We start from the raw sequence: 25,383 nt of genomic DNA on the forward strand, positions 1-25,383 counted from the left end.
AAAATGCTTATTGACTGAAAAGTCAGACCATCATACATAATTGTACATTAACCTACTCCGTCTTGACATAATGTCAGTGAGAATTGGTACATTTAATCCTTAAGGTGGAACAACTTGGGATTTTACCAAAACATTCAGCGCAATTTAGATAAAATAGTCTTTGTTACACAAAGTGCTTTGCATCTGTTTATGCATTAAATTTATGCATATCTATGGTGGAGAAAGGTAAGAACACTAGAAATTTTTATTTTTATTTTAAACATTGTATTCTACATTATATTAGGAAGATTGGATTATTAACAGGAATAATCTTACTGGTTTTGATATTCTCTTGCCCAATAAATGTTTATTGAATTTAAAAATAATGTGAAAATTATTTCTTTAAAGGTACATTAATTAAAATATTTTAATATATTTTATATTACTTTAATTTCTGAGGATTCCTCACCTTCTTCTGCTCCCCAGTTCCTTCATAGAGGTAGTGGCATATTGAATTAGGCTTTAAAGGATGGAAAGGAATTCAACAAGCAAGAGACAAGGACATGGATAGAGCCACAGCTTTGTCCTGAGCAGAGGCACATAGGTGGAAGTTTCAGTTGTATAATGTGATTGACTAGATCTTAGGGTTAGAAATTTAGAGTTGGACATTGTCTCAGAATACACCCTTCTCATCTCAGTGAGGAGGACACTGATGCCCAAGGAAGGTAAGTGATGGCCAAGGATTCACAGTCAATAAGCATAAGAGACTGGATTTGAAATTATATTGCCCAGGTTTGAACCTTCCTTTTTCAGAGAAACTCTTTGAATATTTGATGCCTTTATTTCCCCTCTATTCACAGTCTTCTAAGCCATCTGCAGTCTGGCTTCATATCTCATCACTTGACTGAAATTAGTTCTTCCAGAGTTATTAGTGGCCTTTTAAATACCAAATCTAATGACCTCTCAGTTATCTTCTTTCTTCACCTCTCTGCAGCCTTTGCTGCTGTCAGTCTCTCTTTCCTGGGCTTTAGTAGTACTGCCCTCTTCTATTCTCTAGCTGCGTAACTATTCTGTCTCAATATTCTTTGCTAGTTTCAAACATTTCATGCCATTGACTTGGTGGATACATGCCAGGGTTCAATACTGGGCCCTCTTCTCTTCTTTCACTTAGTAACCTTGTCAGCTGCCTTGAATTCTAATGTTCTTAACTAACATCTGCATTTTTATAGTTGGGAAAGACCAGCTTATGAAAAGCCCTAATAAAAGCAATTATTATGAAGATCAATATAATCTTCTAAAGATATCATTTTCCTTTTTAATATTAGTAAAAGCAATTTATAAAGTCTATATTATGTTATAGTATGCTATTAATATTTTGTATTTAGATTAGGAAGCTAAAATGAGAAAGGAAAAAGAGGTAGACAGAGCTAGAGTCCACCGTTTTCTCAGTTTGTCTCATATCTTCTTACTTCCTTTTAAGCTGAATTTCTCAAGAGGAATTTGATTCTAGAGGTTTCTCTTGATTCCCATAGACCATTAGTCGCTTTGTACTGATACTGATCCAGCTTGATTGGTTGATTCAGCCAATGAGAGAGACGTTTTTATTTGGACTTCTCATTCTCTTCTTGTTTGCTTCTCTGTGTCTTCTCTTGCTTCATGCTGATGCAGAAAGAACAGGCCATTGTAGGGGATCCTTCTCAAGTCTAAGTTACTCATACTTTTTTGTTGGTTTTCTCCCCTAATAATTCTTTTTCCTGCCAGCTAATTCTTTACCTATATCTCTTTTCTTCTATCGAGTAGAAGTTCTGGTTCTTTTTCTTTCCTGGCCAATAACAATGTGGTTGTAATGGAAAATAAAATTTATATTCCATTGTTTCCATCCCAGTTTGCATTTACTACAAACTGCCTTTTATAGAAACTTCAGGCTCTTTCAAGCTACAACTTGAGACACAATTTTAATATACTCTACATTATTTTGTAGAGACTGTAAGAGATTTTCAGTTAGAAACATAAAATGCTGGAGAGAACCTGATAGGCCATCTTGTCTAATCCCATTTTATGGGTGAGGCCGAGGCTGTGTAAGTGGAAAAAGTAGAATTTGGGCCTAGATTTTCTAAATCTGATCATTGTTCCTTCCAGTATATCAAAATTATTTTGACTACATACAATTTTGCCCTCTCCTACTAACTTTAAATCTCTTTCCTCTGTGTAAGATGCAATTCCACTATACCAGTATTGAGTGTAAAAAGAATTGTAGCCAAAGCAAAACTTATTTTCCTTTAAATCCTCTGCTCTTCCAGATTTTCTTTTTTTTGTTGTTGTTGAAAGCACTAACCATCCCCCTCACACAGGTTTGCATCTTTAGTGACATCTTTAATTCTTCATTCGCACCTCACGTGTTCAGTCAGCTGCCATTTCAAGGCTTTTCCACATCTACATCATTCATTTGCACACACATGTGTGTATGTGTCTATGCATGTATGTAATTTTTCTCTGCTATAGTTCATGCCCTTGTTACCTGTACCTTAGACCTAGACTATCACAATAGTCTCCTATTTGATCTCTGTACTTTAAACCTTTCTTTCCCATTCCTCTGCCCAAGTCCATCTTTCACACAATGATTTTCCTAAAGCACAGATCTAATCCACATCTCTTCTCTACTCAGTAAACTCCAATAGATCCCTGTTTTGTCTCTAGGATCCAATTTTTTTCTTCATTGAACATTTAAAGTCCTTCATAATCTGACCTACCCTTCTAATCTCCTTATGCCTTTCTTTCCTCTGTGTACTCTTCTCTCCAACATAGTGATGTGCTTTCTGTTCCTCTTACATAGTTTTCTGTTCTCCATCTCTGAGCCTTTGCACAGACTCTCCACTGTTAGAATGTTCTCTTTCCTTACTTCCACCTCTTGGAGTCTTTGGTTGTTTTCTTTCAAGATTCAGCTCAAGCATGATCTTCTGCAGGAGATCTTTCCTTGGCCCTTCAGTTGCTCATGCATTTCCATCCCAGATTGTCTTGTGTATATTTTGTGTGTGTCTTATATAGATTGCATAGGTACATATGAGAAGAAAGCTGCGTTGTTTAATGGATAGAGACCTGGGCTTAAGGTTCTAAGTTGATCTCAGATACTTACTTTTTGTGTGACCCTGGGCAAGTCATGTGGTCTCTATTTGCTTCCGTTTCCTCAACTGTAAAATGAGGATAATAACACCTACCTGTCAGAGATGTGAAGATCAAATGAAATAATATTTGAATATTTGATAATATTTGAAAAGCTCTTAGATCAATTTCTAGCAAATAGTAGATTCCTTCCTTACTACCTTCCTTCTCTCCTACCCTTCTCTCTTTTCCTAAGTGTAAGTTTTTTGACCATACCTGGTACATAGCAGGTGCTTAATAAATATTTAGTTTTTGGTTTATTGCTGTGTGTGTGTGTGTGTGTGTGTGTTTCTGTGTGTGTTTCTAATGGACTTTGTCCTTGCTTGATTTGCAGGCACATGAAGCAACTCTAGAAGCCAGAGGCAGCCCTGAGATGAATGATCGACTTCAGCAGTTAGAGAAAGAGATTGCACAGCATAAGGATGAATCCAGTAAGGCCCAGGCAGAGGTAGATCGTCTCCTCGAAATCTTAAAGGAGATGGAAAATGAGAAGAATGATAAAGATAAGAAGATAGCTGAGCTGGAGAGGTAAGGATGGATAAGTTGGAAGCTGATTGATGAAGTCAGAATGGTTAAAGTATGGATTTTTAACTTTTTTGGAGGTGGGGAGTAGAAGTGGGGGTGTAATTTGGGACCTTGTTTTAGCTTTAACCACTTTAGTTCTTGACTTGACTTTATTAATCTCCTTGTCATTCATGTTGGTATAACTTGGTTATTCTCATTTCTTGTAGTTTATTAAAGGTTGCTACACTGGTGAACAAAGTAATGGGATGATGACATTATTTAGTAGAGTAAAAGGTGGTTATTGATTCAAGAGTTCAAGCCTTTACTTAGTCACTGAGATTACTAAGAGTTTCTACAATTTAGTAGCCCAAATATTAGAAATATTCAGTGTTGGAATGGACCTTATTAATTTAACTATGTTTCCATTGAATTCTTGGGCTTTTCGAAACGATGAATGTGCAGACATTTATCGCTGTAGATGTCACAATTGATAATTAAGAACATTTAAATAGCATTTGGATAAGATTTTGTGGGCAGTATACTTGTATATGCAATATACTGCCTTCTGTAATAATTGCCTCCAATTTTGGTGTATTCAACCCCTCATACTATATTTTCAAAGCCATAGTTACCTGAAATGTCCAAGGTAGATTTTTCTGTCTTTTTTTCTTCTCTCATTTATTTGTGTATGTTTGTATTGTTTTCATATTTAGAACTATTGCCAGATATTTGCGAAGTAAATTATTACGCAAAAACATTTTGTTTTATTAGCGTTACCTATCTTAGCATGTGTTATTGAGGATTATGTTTTGAAAGTCTCATTGTGACATTAAAAAAAAAGAAAATCCACAACATTGCTTGAAACTATGTATCTTTTCTGATCTCTTTACTTACAAAAAAAAGAAGATAAATTCAGCATTTTACTCCAGTGCTCGCTTTGAGATTTAGGTATAATTTTTAAAAGGAGTACATAGTAGTTTGTTAGCTAGAATTATGGCCAGTGACAAGCTTATGTTAGCCATTATAATTTACATATTTGAAGGAAAACTATAAATTGCCCACTTTTTACTCAGAATATGACTTGAAAGTCTACTGAAATTGCAGACACTTTTACTCTTTCAGGCATATGCTGTTACATTTTTGTAGTATATAACCCAAAATTTTTTAACCCTTTAAAAAGTTGTATTTCTTTATTTTCCATCTTTTGTATTTCTTTTGTATCATGGTCACAGATGGGAACAGATTATAGAAATTTAGAACTTCAGTGGACTTTATAAATCAACTCCTTTTACCAGTGAGGAAGTGGAGACAAGTATAAACTGATTTGTCTGTACTTAGTCATTGGTGAAATAAGGATTAACAATCCAGGTCTCCTTAACCTTAGACTTGTACTCTTTCCATTCCACTAAGATTATGTATTGAATGGATGTTTTTGGTTGGATTTAGTGGTAGCTATCCTTCAAACTTTTTCTGGCTATATGGATCTGGTACCTTGATCCTAGCTTAAAACAAGCATACTGTATGAATGTGGTATTTTTTATTAGTCAAGGTTTTGTGTGTTCTAGAGAAAACATTTATTTATTAAAAATCTTTATCTTTGATGGAGCCTGTTTAGATCTTAAATATTTATTTATACTTCTCTAGTGCTTTATATGTGGGAGGACTGTATTAGGAAGACCATATACTTTTTGTTGCTTGTTACATTGTTGTAGCATGTGTGGCTCTTTTTTTTTCTTCAAACCTTTTGTTTTTTGCTTTGCCACTCCACTTTTCCCTCTGTGTGTTGACGTGACTTTCCCCATAGTTTATCATTTGAATTTCCTCACATTTCCATCCACTGGTTCCGTTCTTGTGTGTATGTTTTTTCTCTTCGTCATGCTATTTCTCGGAAGGCTAATCTTCCATAAATTCCTCCATGTCAGGTGTTGGTCTTCATTGTGAGGAGAGTTTGTTTGGGATGTGCTAGGGAAGTGAATGTTATGTAAAGTTTGTTATCATTCTAAATTGTTATTATTGCTCTTGCCAGTGCTGGTGCTTGCTGGGAACTGGCTTAAATAGGGGGGAAAAGAAAAGAACAACCAGTTATGTTAAATAAATCTTTATTTTTTCCTAATTCTGACCTGATTTTGGACAAATTCAGTTGTGTGGTACACTCTACTGTGGTTTAAATGTTGCCAGTTTCAGTTGTCTTTATTCTCTCTATTTATTTATTTATTTGTTTGTTTTTAGGATAAAACATTATACCATTTATTCAGTGCTTATTATATGCCAAGATATGTTCTAGGGATGCATATACAAGCAAGCTGTAAAAGCCCCTGTCTTCAAGCAGTTTATATTCTAATGGGGGAAGGACAACACATGGAAGGGAACTAGAAGGGAAAAAGGTGTTGGGGGAGCACATACAGCAACATAGTTTAGAAATGTCCAGGATGTGGAAGTCTAGTTCAGGGCAAAATCCAGTGAAAGCTCCCCTATCAAAGCACAACATCTCAGGGACAGAGTCTGTTTCCTAGGAGAGGGATGAAGACAGTGACTGGCATGGAGATAGCATGGTTTGAAAATTACTAGGAAGTACACTGGGAAAAATATAGTGGGAAAGGCACTGGATTTGGAGTCAGAGGGTCTGGGTTTGAATACCTCATCTAAATAAGAAAATTAAACTAGAGTAATCCTGAGGCCTCTTCCAGCTCGAAATATGTGATCCCATGACCATGTGATCTAATATGACCCTATTATTGTACAGATACAAAAACTGCAGGAAAACGGTTCATTCAGAATCATAGACGCAGTTAATTGCAGAATCAAGATTCCAATCCAAACCTTCTGATTCCGAAGTCACCTCCTATTCCATTGCGCTGGACCATTTACTCTCTATTGGGCAGTGGGTTTTCCTTTGACATCGTCATAGGCAGTATATTGTTGACAGCTCTCCCCTTCTTCAGTTTGTTTTGCATATTTTTTTTGTTCTTTCTATTCTTTACTCTTATTTGGTTATTCTCCTTTTGTTGTTCTCCTTCATTGTCATACTGTGGACTCTTTAAAGTTACATTTTTCAATGCCAAAAGTTAACTTATTTGATGTACTTAATTTCTGTAAGGCATCTGGTTTGAGGAGAGTTGCTTACGTTACTCTTAGAGTTATAGACTGTTCTCTGGAATAAGAACATTTTTGCCATGCATTAAAAAAAAAACTGTCTTAAGTTTGTAAACACTAAAAATGCTTAGTGTTAATTTGTGTTTATAATACTTTTTTCCATATCAGGGTCTGCAGATAGTTAACCCACATTACAGTGTGCATACCTTTAGAGAAGGAAGTGAATGTTCTCTTATTTTGGATGACTTCACATAATAGACATTTTCTTATGGAATATCAAGAGGCAGACTTATCTACCTCTGTCTTCATCTGTTTTCAATTTTACCTATAAGTGTAAGTGCCCATGCCTGTTTTTAATAGTTTCATTATAATTAAAACAAGATTATTTCTTTAAATAAAAAAAAAATAGCATAGTGTTGTAGGATCATAGATTTAGAGCTGAAACTGATCTCAGTATAAACCCCCATTTTGCAAATGAGAAAACTGAAATCCAGAGAGATTAAGTCACTTTCCCAGTTAAAATGTGGACTTTGACATCAGGAATACCTCGGTTCAAATTTTGCTTCTATGACATAGCCACTGACCCTCTACCTTTATTATCTACCTCACAGTACTTGCAAGGAAAGTATTCACTCATTTTTTTCATATTCAACAAGAATTTATCAAGCACCTACCTTGTATTGTGCCAGATAAAAATGATACAGCTCATTACCTTGCAAAGCTTACATTTTATTGCAGGGAAGTGAAATGTATATAGAAAAGTTAATAGGAAATATATCCAAAGTAAAAACCACAAGAATTTCCAGGTTTGGGGGGCAAGATGACCAGACTTGAGTAGAGGCTGACATTTGAGCTTAGCCTTGAAGAAAATCAGGGATTAAATGACGTAATGGAAATGAAGGAGTACTTTCCAGGGGTGGGAGCCTGCCTATGCTTAGGCATGGTCAGAGGGATGTCATGTATCTGAAGTAAGCCAGTTTGGCTGGCATCTAGAGCACACATGAGGGAAGAATGTTCAGTAAGTCTGGAAACAGGCTGGAGTTAGAATATGAAGGTCTTTAAATACCTAACAGGAATGTGTACTGGAGCTTTTTGAGCAGAGGAGTGATGTGATGATGCCTATGCTGTAGAAAGATCAACTCTGGTTCTTTTGCAAAGGATGGATTGGAGAAGGTAGAAACTAGAGGCAGGGAGACCAATTGAGAATTTCTTACAATCGTCCAGAGGATATATAATAATCAGAGGGCCCATACTTAAACAATGGTTTTATGAGTGGGAGAAAACATAAGAGTGCAGGAGATGTTGAAGAGATATACTTGGCAAGACTCGGCAATTTGATGGACATGAGGAGGGAGAGAGAAAGAGGAATTTAAAATGATATTCATCATTCTTAATGAGTGATTGCTTGACTGAGAGGATGATGGAGCCTTCAACAGAAGTAGCAAAGTTAGAAAGAAGAGAGGGTTGGAGGAAGAAGGGAATTGTAATGAGCCTTGGTTTGGGCGTGTTGAGTTTGTCTGTGACATATCTAGTTGGAATGTCCAATAGATTATTGTTTATGCAGAGCTGGTACTCAGAAGATACTTGCAGCTGGATATAACAATCTGGACACATCTTCTTAAATATGACATTTGAAGTCATGAGAGATATTGAGATTACCAAGGCAAAGAATATTGAGAAAAAAGAGAGGATGGTTAAGAACAAAACTTTGGGGGGTAGGAAGTGGATAATGTGAAGTCTAAGAGTGGTCAGATGCATATGAAGAGAATCAGGAGGGTACAATATCCCAGAAGCTTCAGAGTATGTAGGAAAAGAGGAGAAGCAGTGGTAAGTGCTGCAGAGTTCAAGACAGACAAGAACTGAGAAGGGGACTCATCACCTTTGTCAGTTAAGAACTGTTGAAAGCAGTTTCGTTTGAGTGAGATCAGTACCCAGATTGCAGTGGTTTGACAAGTGAGTATATACTACTTTTTCTTGAAGATTGGCTATGAAAGAAGAGTTTGAGGCAATGGTAGTATCACATGAAGATTTTTTTATGGATGCAGAATTGAATACATTCATAAATAAATGGAATGAGGCAGTAAATTAGAAATGGAAGATGAGAGATGGAAGCAATGAGAGAAAGAGTAAGCTTCTAAAAGTGACTGGAGGGAATTGAGATGAAGGGCCCAGGGAACGGGATTGATAACTGGTAAATAGAAGTGCCACCTCTTCCTTTGGAACAAAGAGAGAGTTGAGGGTGGATGCTGTAGCAATTTCAGATGTAGAGATGTGGAGAAGAAAGAATGAAGCATGAATAGACTCAACCTTTTTCAATGAAATGTAAGGCAGTGTTCTGAGGGGGACTTGGAAAATTCAGAGTCCATGCTGTGGAAAGTGAGATGAAGGGACTTCTAGGTAAGAGCAGAAAGTCTGAATGTACAGTGATGGCCCAGGTGAAATTACATAATATAAATTGGTAGTGGAACCCATAAGCCGAATTTGGTCATTTCCTTCTTTGGAATTCATCAATATGTGAGGAGGAGTGGAGAAGGCCGGTAGTGAGTGTATTCCTGAAGGTTTTCTTTTGAACTGGATATACTAGTGTTTTTTCTCATCTGTTAATGGACATGAACTGTTTTTGCATACATCTTTACTTTTTTAAACAACAGAGTGGAGTCTTGTAAGATCCTACGTGTATAAGTTACCCTACAGATTTTTGAACGAACTGTTTATTATGTAGTTTTTGCTTATTTTATCTGATCCTTATACTACAAAACACTGAAACCATGCCGTTTGATTGACAGTGTTCCTTATGTCATATGCTCTGTTATGCATTGTACTAATGCAGAAATGAACTGAGTCCCTTTTAGTTTGGAACATACAGAAAATTCCAGTTAGTAATCTCTAACATTTATATATAGCTTTAAAATTTTGCGTAGCACATTACAGATGTAGGGAAAAAAAAGAAATCATGTACCTAGGCAAAAGAAGTTTACGTTAGTATCTGTTTATATGTTGTCATGGGCATGGTATGATTGCTCATGGGCCTAGATATAGTCTAAATTTTATGCTCTTACTTCTAACACGGTATTCTACGAATCTTCAGTGTTTGTTAGGGTCTTAGGGAGTGTGGTGTGAGAATAGTAGACCAAGAGTCAGGAGATTTTGGTGCTAAAACCCTGGCTCTGCCCCATGTCCTCAGAAGCCTTTAGCAATTACTTTGACCTTTCTGTTTCTCATTTTCTTTGTCTGTAAAACAGGGTTGATAAATATTTTACCTACTTATCTTAAAGTACAAGTGCGCTTCATTGCCTGAAGGGTAGCTGACTGCTAACTTGGAAAGGAGAATCCAGGTATTTAATTAAGAGATGAGGTCTTCATTTAATTTGGCCCCAGCTTTGATGGTCATCCATATAGAAGTCTATGCTGAAAAGGTTGTATCCTAGCTCCAAACTCTAGAATGTGAAAGGAGGAACTGTTAAAAATGACAGGATTACTGAGATTGGAAAGGAGTCAAGGAATCTTTCTAGTCTTGCCCTCTCATTGTAAAGATTAGGAAAATGAGGCCCCAGAGGGTCAAGTGAAATGCCTAGGGTCATTGCCAGAGGCTTGGTGTGAACTCAGGTCCTCTGATTCCAGAGCCATATTCTCTACCCTGTTCCATGCAGTCTCCTTAGATTAATGTTGCTTCTCTCTTTGCACTCTGTTCTTAATGCCATATCATCTGGCTTCTGAACTCATCATTCCACTGAAACTGCTCTGTCCAAAGTTACCAGTAATCTGTTCATTGACAAATCCAATGGCCATTTTTCAATCCTCATTCTCTTTGACCTATCTGCAGCCTTTGACACTGTCAGTCACCCTGTTCTCTTTAGGTTTGTGGAACGTCATTCTCCCCTGTTTGTCCTTCAAGTTATCTGACCATACTTCTCCTCTGCTGCATCCTCATCCGGATTATACCCATAGATTACCCTCAGGGTTCTGTCCTGCATCCTCTTCCTTTCTCCCTCTATACTACTTTATTTGGTGATCTCATCAGCTCCCATGGATTTAACTATCATCTCTAAGCTAATAATTCTCATATCTCTCTTTCTTGCCCCTTTCTTCTTGCTGCCCTCCAGTCCTGCATCTCCAACTGCTTTTCAGACTTCTTAAACTGGATGTCTAATAGACATCTTAAATTCAACACATCAAAAATTGAACTCATTATCTTTCCAACTAGCTCTCCCCACCCCACTTCCCTATTACTTTTGAAGATACCGCCATCCTTCCAGTTTGCCAGACTTCCCAAGGCCTATCAATTTCATCTTTTCAACCTCTGTCCTTTTCTTCGGCTGTTATCACCTCAGGTCTTTTGCAGTAACCTGTTCATGGTCTGCCAGGCTCAAGCCTGTCCCCACTCCTATCTGTTTTCTATTCAGCCACTAAATGATTTCCCTAAAGCACAGATCTGACCTTGTGTCTGTTCCCCATCTCCCCCCCCCCCCCCCCCCGGGTATACTCAATAAATGCCAATGTTTTCCCATCACATTCAAGATTAATACAAAATACTATTTTTCCATTCAAAACACTTCATAACCTGTTTCCCCCAGCTTTCCTACCATGTTCTCTGTTATCCAGTGATACTGGACTTGTTATTATTCTTTTGACAAAGTACTTCATCTTGGCTCTAGGCATTTTCTCTCTCTTTCCCCTTGTCTTGAAGTGCTTTCCCTTCTCATTTTATTCGCCCTTCTCATTTCGACCATCAGGCTTCTTCCCCTCCCCCCCCACACCTCACTCTGAATTTTTTTATTTTCCTTTTTAAAAAAAATTTAATATTTTTCCCTAATTACATGTAAAAATAATTTTTAACAGTAGTTTTTTAAATTGAGTTCCAAATTTTCTCCTTTCCCTCCCTTCCCATTGAAAAGGCAAGCAATTTGATATAGATTATACATGTGTAGTCATGCAAAACATATTTCCTTATTAGCTCAATTGTAAAAGAAAACATAGCTGTTCCCCAACTGATGGGCATCTCCTCAATTTCCAACTCCCTGCCCGTCAGAAAAGAACTTCTATATTTTAGCACACATAGGTCCTTTTACTTTTTTGTTTTTTATCTCTTTTGGGATACAGACCTAGCAGAGGTATTGCTCGGTACAAAGGCATGCACTGTTTCATAGCCCCTGGACTCAGTTTCAGATTGTACTACAGAATAGTTTAATCACTTTATAACCCCACCAACAGTGCACTAGTCTTAATTTTACCACATCCCCTCCAGCATTTGTCACCATCCCCCATGTCCAATTAGCCAATCCAATAGGTGCAAGGTAGCACCTCAGAATTTTTTAACTTGCATTTCTCCAATCAGTAGTGATTCAGAGCATTTTTTCTGTATGGCTGTAGATAGCTTTGATTACTTCATCTGAAAACTACTGATATCCTTTGATCATTTATCTGACTCTCATTTTTATAAATTTGACTCGATTCTTTACAAACTTTACACACTTGAGAAATGAGCCCTTTCTCAGAGAAACCTGGCTTCAAAAAAATTTCTTTTTACAGTTATGATGGCTATTTCCCTTCATTCAATTCCTGACCTCACCCCCTCATTTATTCTATTTTCTCTCTCCTTTCAGCCTTTACTTCCTTAAAGGTGTTTTGCTTCTGACTACCACCTCCTCTAATATGCTTTTCCTTCTCCAGACCCCAACCTTCTCCTCCTACATCCCTGTAGGGTAAGAGAGATTTCTTTTTGTACCCAGTTGAGTGTATTATTCCCTCATTGATCCAGTACTGATGTGGGTAAAGTTCAAGCATTCCCCACTAGTTTTCCCTCCACTATAAAAGCTTTTTCTTGCCTCTTTTATGTGAGATAACTTGCCCCATTCTCTATCTTCCTTTACATTTCTCCCAGTGCATTCCTTTTTCTCACCCCTTAATTTTATTTTTTTTTATCATCCCTTTATATTCCACTCACACCTGTGCCCTCTGTCTATATATATTCCTTCTAACTACCCTAATAATGAGAAAATTCTTGAATTACAACTATCATCTACCTATACAGGAATGTAAGCAGTTTAACCTTATAAGTCCTTGATGATTGCCCTTTCCTGTTTACCTCTTTTTATCTTCTTTCAATTCTTATATTTGAAAGTCAAATTTTCTATTGTACTGTGATCTTTTCATCAAGGATGTTTGAAAGTCTTCTTTTTCGTTGAATGTCCACTTCTTCCCCTGACAGATTATGCTCAGTTTTTCTGGATAGGTGGTTCTTGGTTATAATCCTAGCTCCTTTGCCTTCCAGAATATCATCCAGGCCCTCTTATCCTTTAATGCAAAAGTTGCTAAGTTTTGTGTTATCCTGTGACCCCATGATGCTTGAATTGTTTCTTTCTGGTTGCTTGCAATATTTTCTCCTTGACCTGGGAGCTCTGGAATTTAGTTATAATATTCCTGAGAGTTTTCATTTGGGGATCTCTTTCAGGAGGTGATTGGTAGATTCTTTCAGTTTCTATTTTGCTCTCTGGTTGCAGAATCTTAGGGCAGTTTTCCTTGATAATTTCTTGAAAGGTGATGTCTAGGCTCTTTTTCTGATCGTGGCTTTCACATAGTCCATTAAATTTTAAATTGTTTCTCCTGGATCTATTTTCCAGGTCAGTTGTGTTTCCAGTGAGATATTTCACATTATCTGCTATTTTTTCATTCTTTTGATTTTGTTTTATTGTTTCTTGATTTCTCATAAAGTTATTAGTTTCCATTTTCTCCATTCTAATTTTGAAGGAATTATTTTCAGTGAGATTTCACACTTCCTTTTCCATTTGGCCAATTTTACATTTTAGGTAGTTTTTTTTTTCAGTGAATTTTTGTGCCTCTTTTTCCATTTGACCAATTCTGCTTTTCAAGTTATTCTTCTCATTGGCTTTTTGGACCTCTTTTACCATTTGGTCTAGTCTGTTTTTTAAGGTGTTATTTTCTTCAGCATTTTTTGATGTCTCCTTTACCAAGCTGTTAACTCTTTTTTTTGTAACTTTCTTCCATCACTCTCATTTTTCTCTCTACCTCTCTTATTTGACTTTTAAAATCCTTTTTGAGCTCTCCCATGGCCTGATATCAATTCCTATTTTTCCTGGAGGCTTTGGATGTTGTAATGCTAATGAGATGAAAGATCTTCCCCACCCATTAATGAGCCTGCCCATTAAAGGGAGTTTGATTAGGGGAGATTTGTAGGAAGGCCCATAACTTTTGTTAATGAGGCACTGGTTCTCAAGTGTTGTGATGCCTTCTGGCTCTGAAGAGTGTTTAAATACTTTGAGGTGAGGTTTTACTTTGGGGCTTACTCATTGGAAGTGTTTGTTTGGCCAGACAGGACTCTGGGCAGCCCCTAAGGAGCCGTCTGGTTTTGAGAACCCAGATGTTGGTACTTCTCTCTCTGGTAATTATGTATATATGGTCAGACAGTTACATCTGTCAGACAGTTGGAAGCCCTGTCTGTTGATTTTGATTTCTCTGTATTTTCTTTGAAGTTTGGGGTGCTGACTTTTCCCCCTGAACTAAGTGAGTGATATATGTGCTTGATTAAAGTGATTGTTGACCACTCAAAAGTTGCCTTTCCTTTTAAAAAGCAGATCAAAGCATCCTGGATGTGTCAGGGTGCTTGCTTTTACAGATGTAGGAGTTTTGACTTTGTTATTTTCTTCTCACTGTGTGTTTTGATCTTCCTTGTCATCATAGTAACTTTTTGTGGTCAGAATTTTTTTCTGTTTGCTCATTTTCCCAGCCATTTCTTGACTTTTAACTCTTTGTTAAAGTGGAACTCAGCTTCCAGGGTAGAGGGTGCACTGTCCCAAGCTTTAGGGGTTTTGCGCACCTGTTTTCAGAGGTACTTCTAGGGACTTGTAAGTTCAGTTCTTCCAGGGTGGTATGAACTGATCTCTTGAGTGGCCACAAGCTCTCTTTACTGCCCTTAACTGTGATGAGGATTCCTGTTCATCCTGCTGGGATGAAGGACTGCAGGCCAGGACTATGGGCTATATACTTAGAATCTGAGTATAGGCAAAAGAACAGAGTCCTGCTCCCAGTGCCAGCAAAGAGGTCCCTTTTAATCCCCTTCTGACCAGTTGTTTGACCCCTTTATCATCTGGAGCTTTCAGTTCCAGATGCAGCTGCTGCTGCTGATTCAGTGACTCTCAGGGCCTCTTCCTGATTTGCTGGGGCCTGGTCTGAACTGGGTCTGCACGGATGCAGCCTGCCTTGGATTATACTCTGCCCTCACCCTGATGCAACAGACTTTTCCTGTCAACGTCCCAAAGTGTATTTGGCTGGAAAATTCATTCATCCCCTTCTTTTGTGGGTTCTGCAGTTTCTGAATTTGTTTTAGGGCATTATTGAAGGTGTTTGGAGAGATTTTGGGGAGAGCAGGGTAAGTCTCCTGCCTTTTCTCTGTTGTCTTCCTGGCTTCTTTCAAGTACTATCTCAAACCCCACCTTCTACAGAAGTTTTTTCCAACCCTCTTAATTACTGAGCCTTCCCTCTGTTAATTATTTTCCATTTATTGCCTGTTGATAGATATTTGTTTACTTGTCTCCCGTGTTAGATTGTGAGCTCTTTGAGGGCAGAGACAACGTTTTGCTTCTTTTTTGTATTAGTGTTTAGCACAGCACCTAGCACATAGTAAGCATTTAAATGTTTATTGACTGATTAACTATGAATAAAGGAAACTATATGTCAAGAATGAAAAACTTTAAAGTTTTCTCTGGCATAAAAGAAGTGAATTCCTCAATATGTGCCATTCATATTAAATTTGTACCATAAAAAACATTTACTTTTTCAAGAAATCTTCAGTAATGTAATTTATTAAATACTCCTATGAGGTAGTACTTACTTTTTGAATATCCATTTGAGGTGATGTATGAAATTATTAGTTCTTTCTTCCTTTTCTACTTTTGACCATTCAGTAGGTTAACAAGTAGTCTTATATTTGGGAATTGCACTTTGTATTCTGCCTCCAAATTCACTGAATGAAGGAAATGACTATGATTTGCTTCATTGTCATCTGAGGAGTTGTGGTTTGTCCATAATTCTTGTATCTTCCTGTAAAAACTAGATTATATCATTTTTGGATGCAATGATATTTGTCTGGGAAGTACTGCCATATCTTTTCTCAACATTCCTGTTCTTTGAAGTCATTGATACATACCTTTTAAAAGTTACTGTGGCTTTGGATGAAATGAGCAGAAATAAAGCCCAAGTGGTGCTTGGCATTAGTAAATAAGCTCCACTCTTCCTTTTCTTCTTGAAGAAGCTCTACTTATTTTTTTCTTTTTATGTCAATAAGTAATAATGAGCCCTAAGGGCTTTATGTTCTTCAGAAATTTAGAGACTAGCTGCATTGTAATTTAGGTCATGGACACCATAAAGGGAGAAATATGAATATATAAAAAGCTACATCAGAGGTGGGGAACCTGTAGCCTCAAGGCCACATGTGGACTTCTAGGTCCTCCAGTGTAGCCTTTTTACTGAATACAGGTTTCACAGAACAAATCGTTTTATTAAGGGGATTGTTCTGTGAAGTTTGGAGTCAAAGGGCCATTTTTGTTTTTAGACTTCACTTTATGAGGTATACTTTGACAAATGTGAGGTCAGTAGTATAAGAAGAAATGTAACAAAAATTCTTTCTACATTGGAATAAAATAAATTTCTGTTTGAAATTTTTAGAGAGAAACTTGATCTTGTTTTCTACTACCTTTTACAACTTAATGGAAACAACAATAATGTATTACTTTTTTCTATCTTAAACCAGAAATTTGGAACATTTTCAGAGGAGGGAGACTAGTAAAAGCTTAATCCTAGGCACCAGAGGGATAAGCTTTTGTAAGGAATAATCAGGTGGTCTTGTCTTTAAATTAAATACAACCAAATTTTCACATATCTAATTACTAATTCTGAAGGAGAAATGACCAATTTCCATATGTGGTTGATTTCAAATAGAACTCTTGTGGGAGAAATTCATATTAATGTAGAAAATCTGACACATAATAAGTGCTTATTGATTGATTGGTATAATCCATGGTGTACTTCTTTCTTTTTCTTTAATGCTACGTTTCATGTTTTGTCCTGTGTTCTTCAGTAGTGTAATCTCTGAACAGTAATCTCATTAACTCTTTATAACTTTCTCTTTCGCATCTTCCTGGATATGCTGCTTCCTTCAGTCTCACCTCAAGGTCAGTATGTCCTTTTAAGAATAAATATGTTTAAAATACAGTGTACTAATTTTATCTTGAGTTCTAAAAATAAGCTGGAGTAATACAATTTATTTGAGGAAAGATGCCTAAGAATTCAGTCCAGTTGACATGATATTCTCAAAACTCTGAGCTTTATCAGCAAAGAATTTTAAAATAACTCAGCAGGCAGTTTCTGTTCTTCAAAGAGTATGTTTGTGTGTCTGTGTTTTGAGAGTTGTTATCTGACCAATCCATGGGAGATTATTTCATTTCTTTTTTTTTTCCTCCCTTCTTTAGATTGACATAGAATTGGTAAGCAAGAATATAGTCCATCAGAGGAAAGGTACATAATGAAATTAGAACTTTTTTTTTTCTTTTCCTTAAATAGTCACCAGGCTCTTATCTATCAACAAGAGAAGGTGCTTATATGGAGATTCTCTCAATTTGTTTGTCAGTTGCTATCACCCAAAAACATATTTCTTCTCCTGTTTGTAATTTCTTTTCCTTTATGTATTTTGCCTTATCTTAGAAGCTCCTGTTTCAGTGTGGTAGGTAACATTGCACTCTTAGTAATATTAGTTTGTGTCCTCTTGATATTTCTGTTAGTATTCATGTATGGTAAGGGGCAAAGAATGAAAGAGCTAGGGGGAGGGCAAATAGCCCAGAATGATCAATGAAGAAAATGATAATGATGTCCATAACATTTTCAAATCTCTTTTGAGTAATAGTTTCTCTAAAACTGTCAAATACATTACCCGCAGTTCACATGCAGATCACAACACTCCTGAGGGTGGTGTAAACCAGATTAAAATGTAATTGGTAAATATTTAAATAAATAAAATATATAGATAATATTTATATATAGATAGCAGATAATGTTAAAATGTGATTTTTCTAAAGGAATATATGCATGTAGAAATCCTTATGGGGATTCCCCCTTCCGGGAAAATCTCTTTATTAGTCATTGTTGGCAAGATTCTTGAAAGAGTCCTCCTTACAATCAGTTGATCCTTCACTTGGAAGATGGTCATTTATTTGAGAGCCAGAGTGCCTTCAGAAAGGGCTGAGAAATGGTTTCATGATGGCATGTTTGCAAGGGTTCTGGATAATGGACAATCCTCTTGTGCTTTTCTAGTCACCAGTGGAGTGAAAACACAGGCTGTGTGCTTTCTTCCATGCTTTTTAGCATGATATTTTTACCAATGTGGTCTGATGCCTTCAACGAGGACAAAAATGGCATCAAGGTGAGCTATTGCACTGACAGTAAATTATTAAAGTGAAGGGTGTGTTGGTGCATGATTTTTTCTTTGCAGATGATTGTACACTCAGTGCAGCTTCTGATGTCCAGATACAACACTGTATGGATTGATTCTCTGCTGCTTGTGCTAATTTTGGCCTGACACCAAGAAAACACAGGTTTTTCACCAACCAGCACTACACCATCCATATGTGAGAATATCATTTATAGCAAATGGAGGACTATTGAATGTTGTGGAAAAGTTCACTTACCTTGGCAGTGTACTTTCCAGGGAGATCCATTTGGATGATGAGGTTCACAAGTACTGACCAAGCTAGCTCAGTGTTTGGGAATCTCCAAAAGAAAGTGTGGGAGAGAAGAGGTATCAGACTGCTTAGCAAGCTGAGGATCTACAGAGCAGTTGTGCTGACTTCATTGTTGTATGCCTGTGAAACCTGGACAGTATATCAGCACTACGCCAAGAAACTGAATCACTTCCCTTTGAATTATCTTAGGAAGATTTTGAAGATCACCTGGCAAGATAAGGTACCAGACGTTGGGGACTTTTCTTGTGCTAAACTGCCAAACATTCAAATTCTACTACAGAGAGTACAATTCTGATGGGCTGGCAATGTTTGAATGCCAAATGTATGTTTGCCTAAAAGCCTATTTTACAGAGAATTCACACGAGGAAGGTGTTCACAGCTGAGATACAACAAGGTATGGATTAATTCTCTGCTACTTGTGCTAATTTTGGCTTAACAGTTAACACCAAGAAAACATGTGTTCTCTACCAGCCAGTACTGCATAGACAACAAGGTTACCACATGCATTCCCAAAGGTAGCTCAGTATTTGGGAGACTGTGAAGGAAAGTGTGGGAGAGAGGAGGTATTAGACTTCCATTTAAGTTATGTTAGGAATATTCTGAAGATCACCTGACAAAATGAGGTTCTGGACACTGATGTTCTTTCTCGAGCAAATCTTCCATGGGCTGCTCATGTTGTTCAAATGCCAAGTGTAAGTTTGCCTCAAAAAGTATTTTACGCAGAACTCTCACAAGGAAGGCCCTCACATGGTAGTCGGAAGAATCAATACAAAGAAATTCTCAAAGTCTCTCTGAAGAACTTTGCAATCAGTTATGTGACATGGGAGACACTGGCAACAGCATAGTATGGCTGCATCACAGAAGACACTGCACTCTGTGAGCAAAGCAGAATTGCAGTAGCTCAGAAGAGTGAGATGTGCACATTGAGAGACAATGAACACTCCAAGTGTTCATGTGGACAATTTGTGCCTGACCCATGATAATCTTCTGAACTGATAGTGATCCAGTCAGCTACAGTTGGACACACTGTACCTTTTCATCCTCTTTGAGAATGAAGGACAGCAGCCAATGTACTGGTAGCAATCCTTATGTACAGTTTAGTGGTCTCTGATTCTATTTTACCCCATTGCTTTAGAGGATATCTGTTCTTGTTAATCTTTGTAATTTTTTGTTCAGTCATTTTTCAGTCATATCCAGCTCTTTTTGACCCCATTTGGGATTTTCCTAGCAAAGATATTGGAGTGGTTTCCCATTTCTTTCTCCAGCTCATTTTACAGATGAGGAGCTGAGTTACATGGTTAAGTGACTTGTGCAGGAGCATACTACTAGTAAGTGTCTGAGGCCAGATTTCAACTCCTGAAGATGGGTCTTCTTGACTACAGGACTAGAGCTCTAGCCACCTAGCGTCCCTTAATCTTAGTTAACCTTCTTATAAATAATTACTTTTAACTGTCCCATTTTCCAACAGATCTTTCATTTTTACTATTGCTTACTATTTCTCTAATTCTTTAAATTTGTAATGTAGTAGTAACATTATTAGACTGGAGAAAAATGCCACTATTCAGAAAAAGGATTAATGTGGTACACCCAAAGTTGATCATTTAAAAATGACTTTTACCTATGATACGGTTTTTGATACTATGTTGGCAGATTTGGAGAAGGTACAAATGACATGATTATTACAAATTGAAAACAAGGAAATAGTTTAATGAACAAATAGAGAATTATGACACTACCTCCATTTAATATGAAATAACCTATTGGTGTATTGCATCCTCTTAATTTCAGATTTAATTGTCTGTAATGTATGATGGTGATTTATCTAAACAAACTGTAAAGTAAATCTAAACAAGTCCAAAATTTTATCTCACTCCCAACAAAATGGGTGGAGAACTGGAAACGGACTTTCAAAAAGATGGAAATAGTCAATATTGCAGGAACAGAAATACAGGAATACTAATACATTGCTGGTGGAGACATAGTTTGGTTCAGTCATTTTGAAAATAAATTTTTAATTATGGTAAGAAAGTGATTTCAGTTTCCATACCCTTTCCCCAGAGATTAAATTTGTAGACATTTGCAGTGTCAAAGAATATTGAAAGGTTAACTTGAAGGAAAAAAATTATTTCTGCAACAAAATGAACAGAGCCAAAGAGTTAACTTATTTCTGCTAATTAAAAGTTGATACCTTCTATTTTAAGAAATTTTTTAACACGAAATGTTCTGCAATTTTTCTCTACTAAAATTGCATCTGAATCTTGAGGGAAGAATCAAGGAAAAGGCCAAAACAAATCTGTCATGTGGTAATTTGTACTTTTATCATGGTCAGGTGTCAGAAAACAGTGCTCATAAGACAATACAAAATTTCCATCTTTTATTTCTTGTTCAAAGTAATAGTCCAGAGTAAATTTATTACAAAGTTCAGTATATGAAAAAGCCAAATCATGTTATTTAGATTTATAAATCTTCAAATGTTGACTTTATTTAGGTTTTTATATTGTTAAGAAACGTGTATGAATAGATGAAAATATATTAATATATGTTGATATAATTTATGAATAAATTTAAGTAAATATTCATCATATGTCTAAGCTCTTACTATTTGCCATGCACTGTGCAAAATTGGGGCTACAAAAACAGAAAAGAAGGTAGCCCTTGCCCTCATGGAGCTTACAAGGAGAGAAAAGAGAGTGAGGAGAGAAAGAACAAAGATTAGAAAGTGGTGTCTAGGTATCTCTCGAGTGATATTTTGCTTGGAAAATTACAAGTCTTTTTTGAGTGTTGTCATGGGGGATTCAAAGTTCATCCTTTCTAGGAACAGTTACTATAATGATTTGATAGTAGTTGAAGACTATGAAAATTGGTGGGAGAGTTGGTTTGAAGTGGTAGCTAGGTGGCTGGCAAAATATGTCAGGGGAGTAAAATAAATCGTGACTCGATATATTGGGCCAATCATGGAACACCTGTCTTCCCATGGAAAGATTACCTTAGATGAAGGGATTAATTCTTTCAGGTATGGTCTGTTGGTGTAGGCAGTGGGACAGGGTGGGTGGGGGAGTGTGAGTGGGGTTAGAGAAAGAGACAGATATTGAAGGGGAGAGAAACTTGCTGACTTATGTAGTCCAATATCATGGCTTTAGAATAAGATGTATGAAAATGCTCAAAGAAACAGGAGTACCAGATCATATTAGTTGTTTTCTGTGGACTCTGTGTATGAGCCAAGAATCAGCAGTTAGGACTAAACATGGAACAGTAGATTGTCTTAAGATTGGAAAAGGAGTATGGCAAGACACTATATTGTCACCTTATTTATTTAACTTATATGCAGAGTATATCATGCAAAATGCCAGGCTGGATGAAATAGAAGTTGGAATGATTTGCAGATCATACCATTCTGGTGGCAGAAAGTGAAGGGGAATTAAGCCTCTTGATGAGGGTGAAAGAAGAGAATAAAAAGTGGTCTGAAGTTTGACTTTAAAAATTCCAAAAGCTAAAATCATGGCAACTGTTTCTGTCACTTCCTGGCAAATAAAGAGAGAAGGAAAGGAAGCAGTGTCAGATTTTATATCCATGGACTCAGATCACAGACAGTGATTATAGCCATGAAACTAAAAGACATTTGCTTCTTGGAAGCAAAGCTATGGCAAATCTGGACAGCATACTAAAAGACAGAGATCATCACCTTGGCTAGCAAAGGTCCACATGGCCAAAGCTGTGATTTTTCCGGTAGCATTATATGAATATGAGAATTGGACTATAAGGAAAACTGAATGTCACAGAAGTAACGCTTTCAAATTGTGGTGTTGGAGAAGGCTGTTGGCAGTCCTTTGGACAACAAGCAGATCAAATCTGTCAATACTTATATTAATTCAGATTTCCTGGAAGATCAAATACTGAAGTTGAAGCTTCAATACTTTGGCCACAGAATGAAAAGACAAGACTCATTGGGAAAGACTGATATTGAGAAAGATTGAAGGCAAAAGAAAAAGGAGATGGCAGAAGATGAGATGGATAAATAGTGTCATGGAAACAATGAACATGAACTTGGACAGACTTCAAGAGTTAGTGGAGGACAGAAGGGCCTGTCATGTTACGGTGCATGGGTTTCAAAGAGTTGGACACAAATGAACAACAATAACAGCAACAACACCTCAATATACAAATACATACATATATATACACACACATATTTATATGCATGTATGTGTATGGATAAGGATGTGTGTATATATAAAAGGCTTAAATATATGTACATAATCCTTAAAATACATATGTAGTTCCTCTATAAATACATGTGTACAGCTTATATGAAGTATTTACATGCAGTATACATAGGTAAGACAAGGTGCCCAGGTTATTTATTTTTGCAAATAAAATGGGTACTTTGCTTTAGTTTCTTTTTCTGTAAAGCATCTCCCATATCTGGAATTCTCTTTCTCCCTCCTTTCCTTACCTTCTGGCATCCCCAGCTTTCCTTTGGGTCCTAGCTAAAATTCCAACTTCTGCATGAAGCTTTTCCTACTTTTTTTCTAAAAAAAAAAAAGTTTCATTTTTTTCCATGTACATATAAAAACAATTTTTGACATTCGGTTTTTAATATGTCAAGTTCCTGATTATGTTTCCACAATACTTGAATTGTTTCTTCTGACTACTTGCAGTGTTTTCTCCTTGTCCTGGGAGCTCTGGAATTTGGCTATTAATACTCCTGAGAGTTTTCATTTTGGGATCTCTTTTAGGAGGTGATCTGTAGATTGTTTCAATTTCTGTTTTACCCTCTTTTTCTAAAATATTAGGGTAATTATCCTTGATAATTTCTTGAAAAATTATGTCTAGACTTTATTTCTGATCATGTCTTTCAAGTGGTCCAAGAATTCTTAAATGATCTTGATTCCATGTCATTGTTTTTTCAGTGAGATATTTCCTATTTTCTTCTATTTTTTTCATACTTTTCATTTTTATTGTTTTGATTTTTGTTTTTTCTTGATGTTTCATAGAGTCATTAACTTGCCCAATTCTAAATTTTAAGGAATCATTTTCTTCAATGAACTTTTGTACCAGGTTTTTTTTTTTTTCTATTTAGCCAATTCTGCTTTGTAAGAAGTTCTTTTCTTCACTGAATTTTTGTGCTTGTTTTTCCCTTCGGCCAATTCTACTTTTTAAGGCATTCTTCTCTTCACTTGAGATTTGGCCTCCGTTTTGCCTATTCTGTTTTCAGAGTGTTATTTTCTCTGATATTGTGTGTGTGTGTGTGTGTGTGTGTGTGTGTGTGTGCACGTTTCCTTTATGTGCTGCTGACTCTTTTTTCATGATTTTCTTGTATTGCTCTCATTTCTTTTGCCAACTTTTTCTTCTGCATTTCTTATTTGAGTTTTAACATCCTTTTTGAGTGCTTTCACAGCCTGGAACGAATTCACACTTTCCTTTGAAGCTTTTGATGCAGCAGTTTTGACTTTGTTGTCTGTTGAGTTTGTGTTTTGATCTTCCCTGTCACTATAGTAACTTTCTGTGATCAGATTCTTTTTCTTTTATTTGGTCATTTTTCCAGTCTATTTCTTGGCTTTTAACTTTATATATTAAAGTTGTACTGTGCTCCTGGGGTAGAGGTGGTACTCAATGTCTCTTTGTTGTGCAGCTGTTTTCAGAGCTCTTTTTGTAAGTTTTCAATTCTTCCAAGATGATATAGTTTAAGGAGAGGTGTGTTTACTACATTTCTGGCCTGTACCGTGGTCTGTGAATGACCACAAGTACTCTTTTCCACCATGGAACTGTAACCAAACAGAGTTGGACTACAAGCTCTGTTGTGCTCCTTTTTGCCCTGGGACTGTGACCTAGATCCTTGTTTGGGCAATGCCGCAAGGTCCTATATCCAGTTCTAGCAAAGGGGAACACCCCCCCCCCCCTCCCCCCCCGTATTCTCTTTCTGACCAGTTTTCCAACTTTGTTACTGTTTGTGGGCTGAAGAGTCAGGACACCTCCATGAGAGCTGCTGGTTTGCTGGGGTATGGCCCACCCTTGCACAGCTTTTGCTGTAGTTGGACTGCACTCCTCTCTCACCTTGCTGTAACAGTTGTTTTCTGTTGTCCTTCTAAGTTGTCTTGTACTAGAAAACTGTTTAATTTCATCCTTTTGTGGATTCTGAATTACTTCAGAATTACTTTTGAGGCATTATTTAAAGTTGTTTTGAAGGGAATTTGGATGAACTCGGGCAAGTCCCTGCTTTTTCTCTCATATCTTGGCTCCACCCCTGAAAACCATGTGTCTTATAATACTCATAATTTTCCTTTATGTTATTCAGTGCCTCCTAATACATGTTAACCTTTCAGAAATGCCTGCTCGAAAACATATCTAGGCATCTTGAGAAAACAATAGGATATACAAGAATGTGATTGGAAATGAACAGATATGAGCTTCAATCAAAACAGCAGCTGTTTAGACTTCTTTTTGCCACTGTGAAAACAGAAAGACTGTTATGCAAAAAGAACCCTAGATGAGACTTCTTGCCTCATTATAAGAAGAGGACATTGCCCCAGTCTCTATTTTGAGCTTCTAGATAATGTTCCTGGAAGCTAGAGTCACTATTCTAATTTTGACCAGATGTGAGGTGTCCTTATCTCCCCTTCTGTTACTTGTTTCTGAAAGTGTATACCCTCATATTTTCTTCCTCCATTTTGTAAAATTCAAATTTTTCTCTGCTACTTACATATTCACATTCTAAATAAAGTTGCTGAAGCTGGCACTCTAGGCTCACTGACTCATAAAAACAATTAATTGAGTCTGTTTTTGGGTATAATGAAACTGCAGGTCATCATATTTGTATTGTTGATTTGATAAGTGACAGCAGTACCTAATCAATGGCAGTGACGTAGCACAGGGGATAGAGTGCCAGTGCTGGAGTCCA

General features: G+C 36.8%; 1 protein-coding gene across 11 annotated transcripts in view; it reads left to right on the top strand.

Annotated features, from left to right (window-relative positions):
* The window catches only part of ERC1 (ELKS/RAB6-interacting/CAST family member 1), a 406,669-nt gene that overhangs the window by 169,488 nt on the left and 211,798 nt on the right, over positions 1-25,383 (top strand). For all 11 annotated transcript variants that reach the window (XR_011977073.1, XR_011977072.1, XR_011977074.1 and 8 more), the window contains one exon: positions 3,473-3,666. Coding sequence is in view for 7 of the 11 variants with exons in the window: in XM_072654117.1 (XP_072510218.1) it covers positions 3,473-3,666 (194 nt within the window). In the remaining 4 variants the exon portion in view is untranslated. The remainder of the gene's footprint in view (positions 1-3,472; positions 3,667-25,383) is intronic.

Source organism: Notamacropus eugenii, chromosome 3 (genome assembly GCF_028372415.1).
Source record: "Notamacropus eugenii isolate mMacEug1 chromosome 3, mMacEug1.pri_v2, whole genome shotgun sequence".
Taxonomy (NCBI): Eukaryota; Metazoa; Chordata; class Mammalia; order Diprotodontia; family Macropodidae; genus Notamacropus; species Notamacropus eugenii.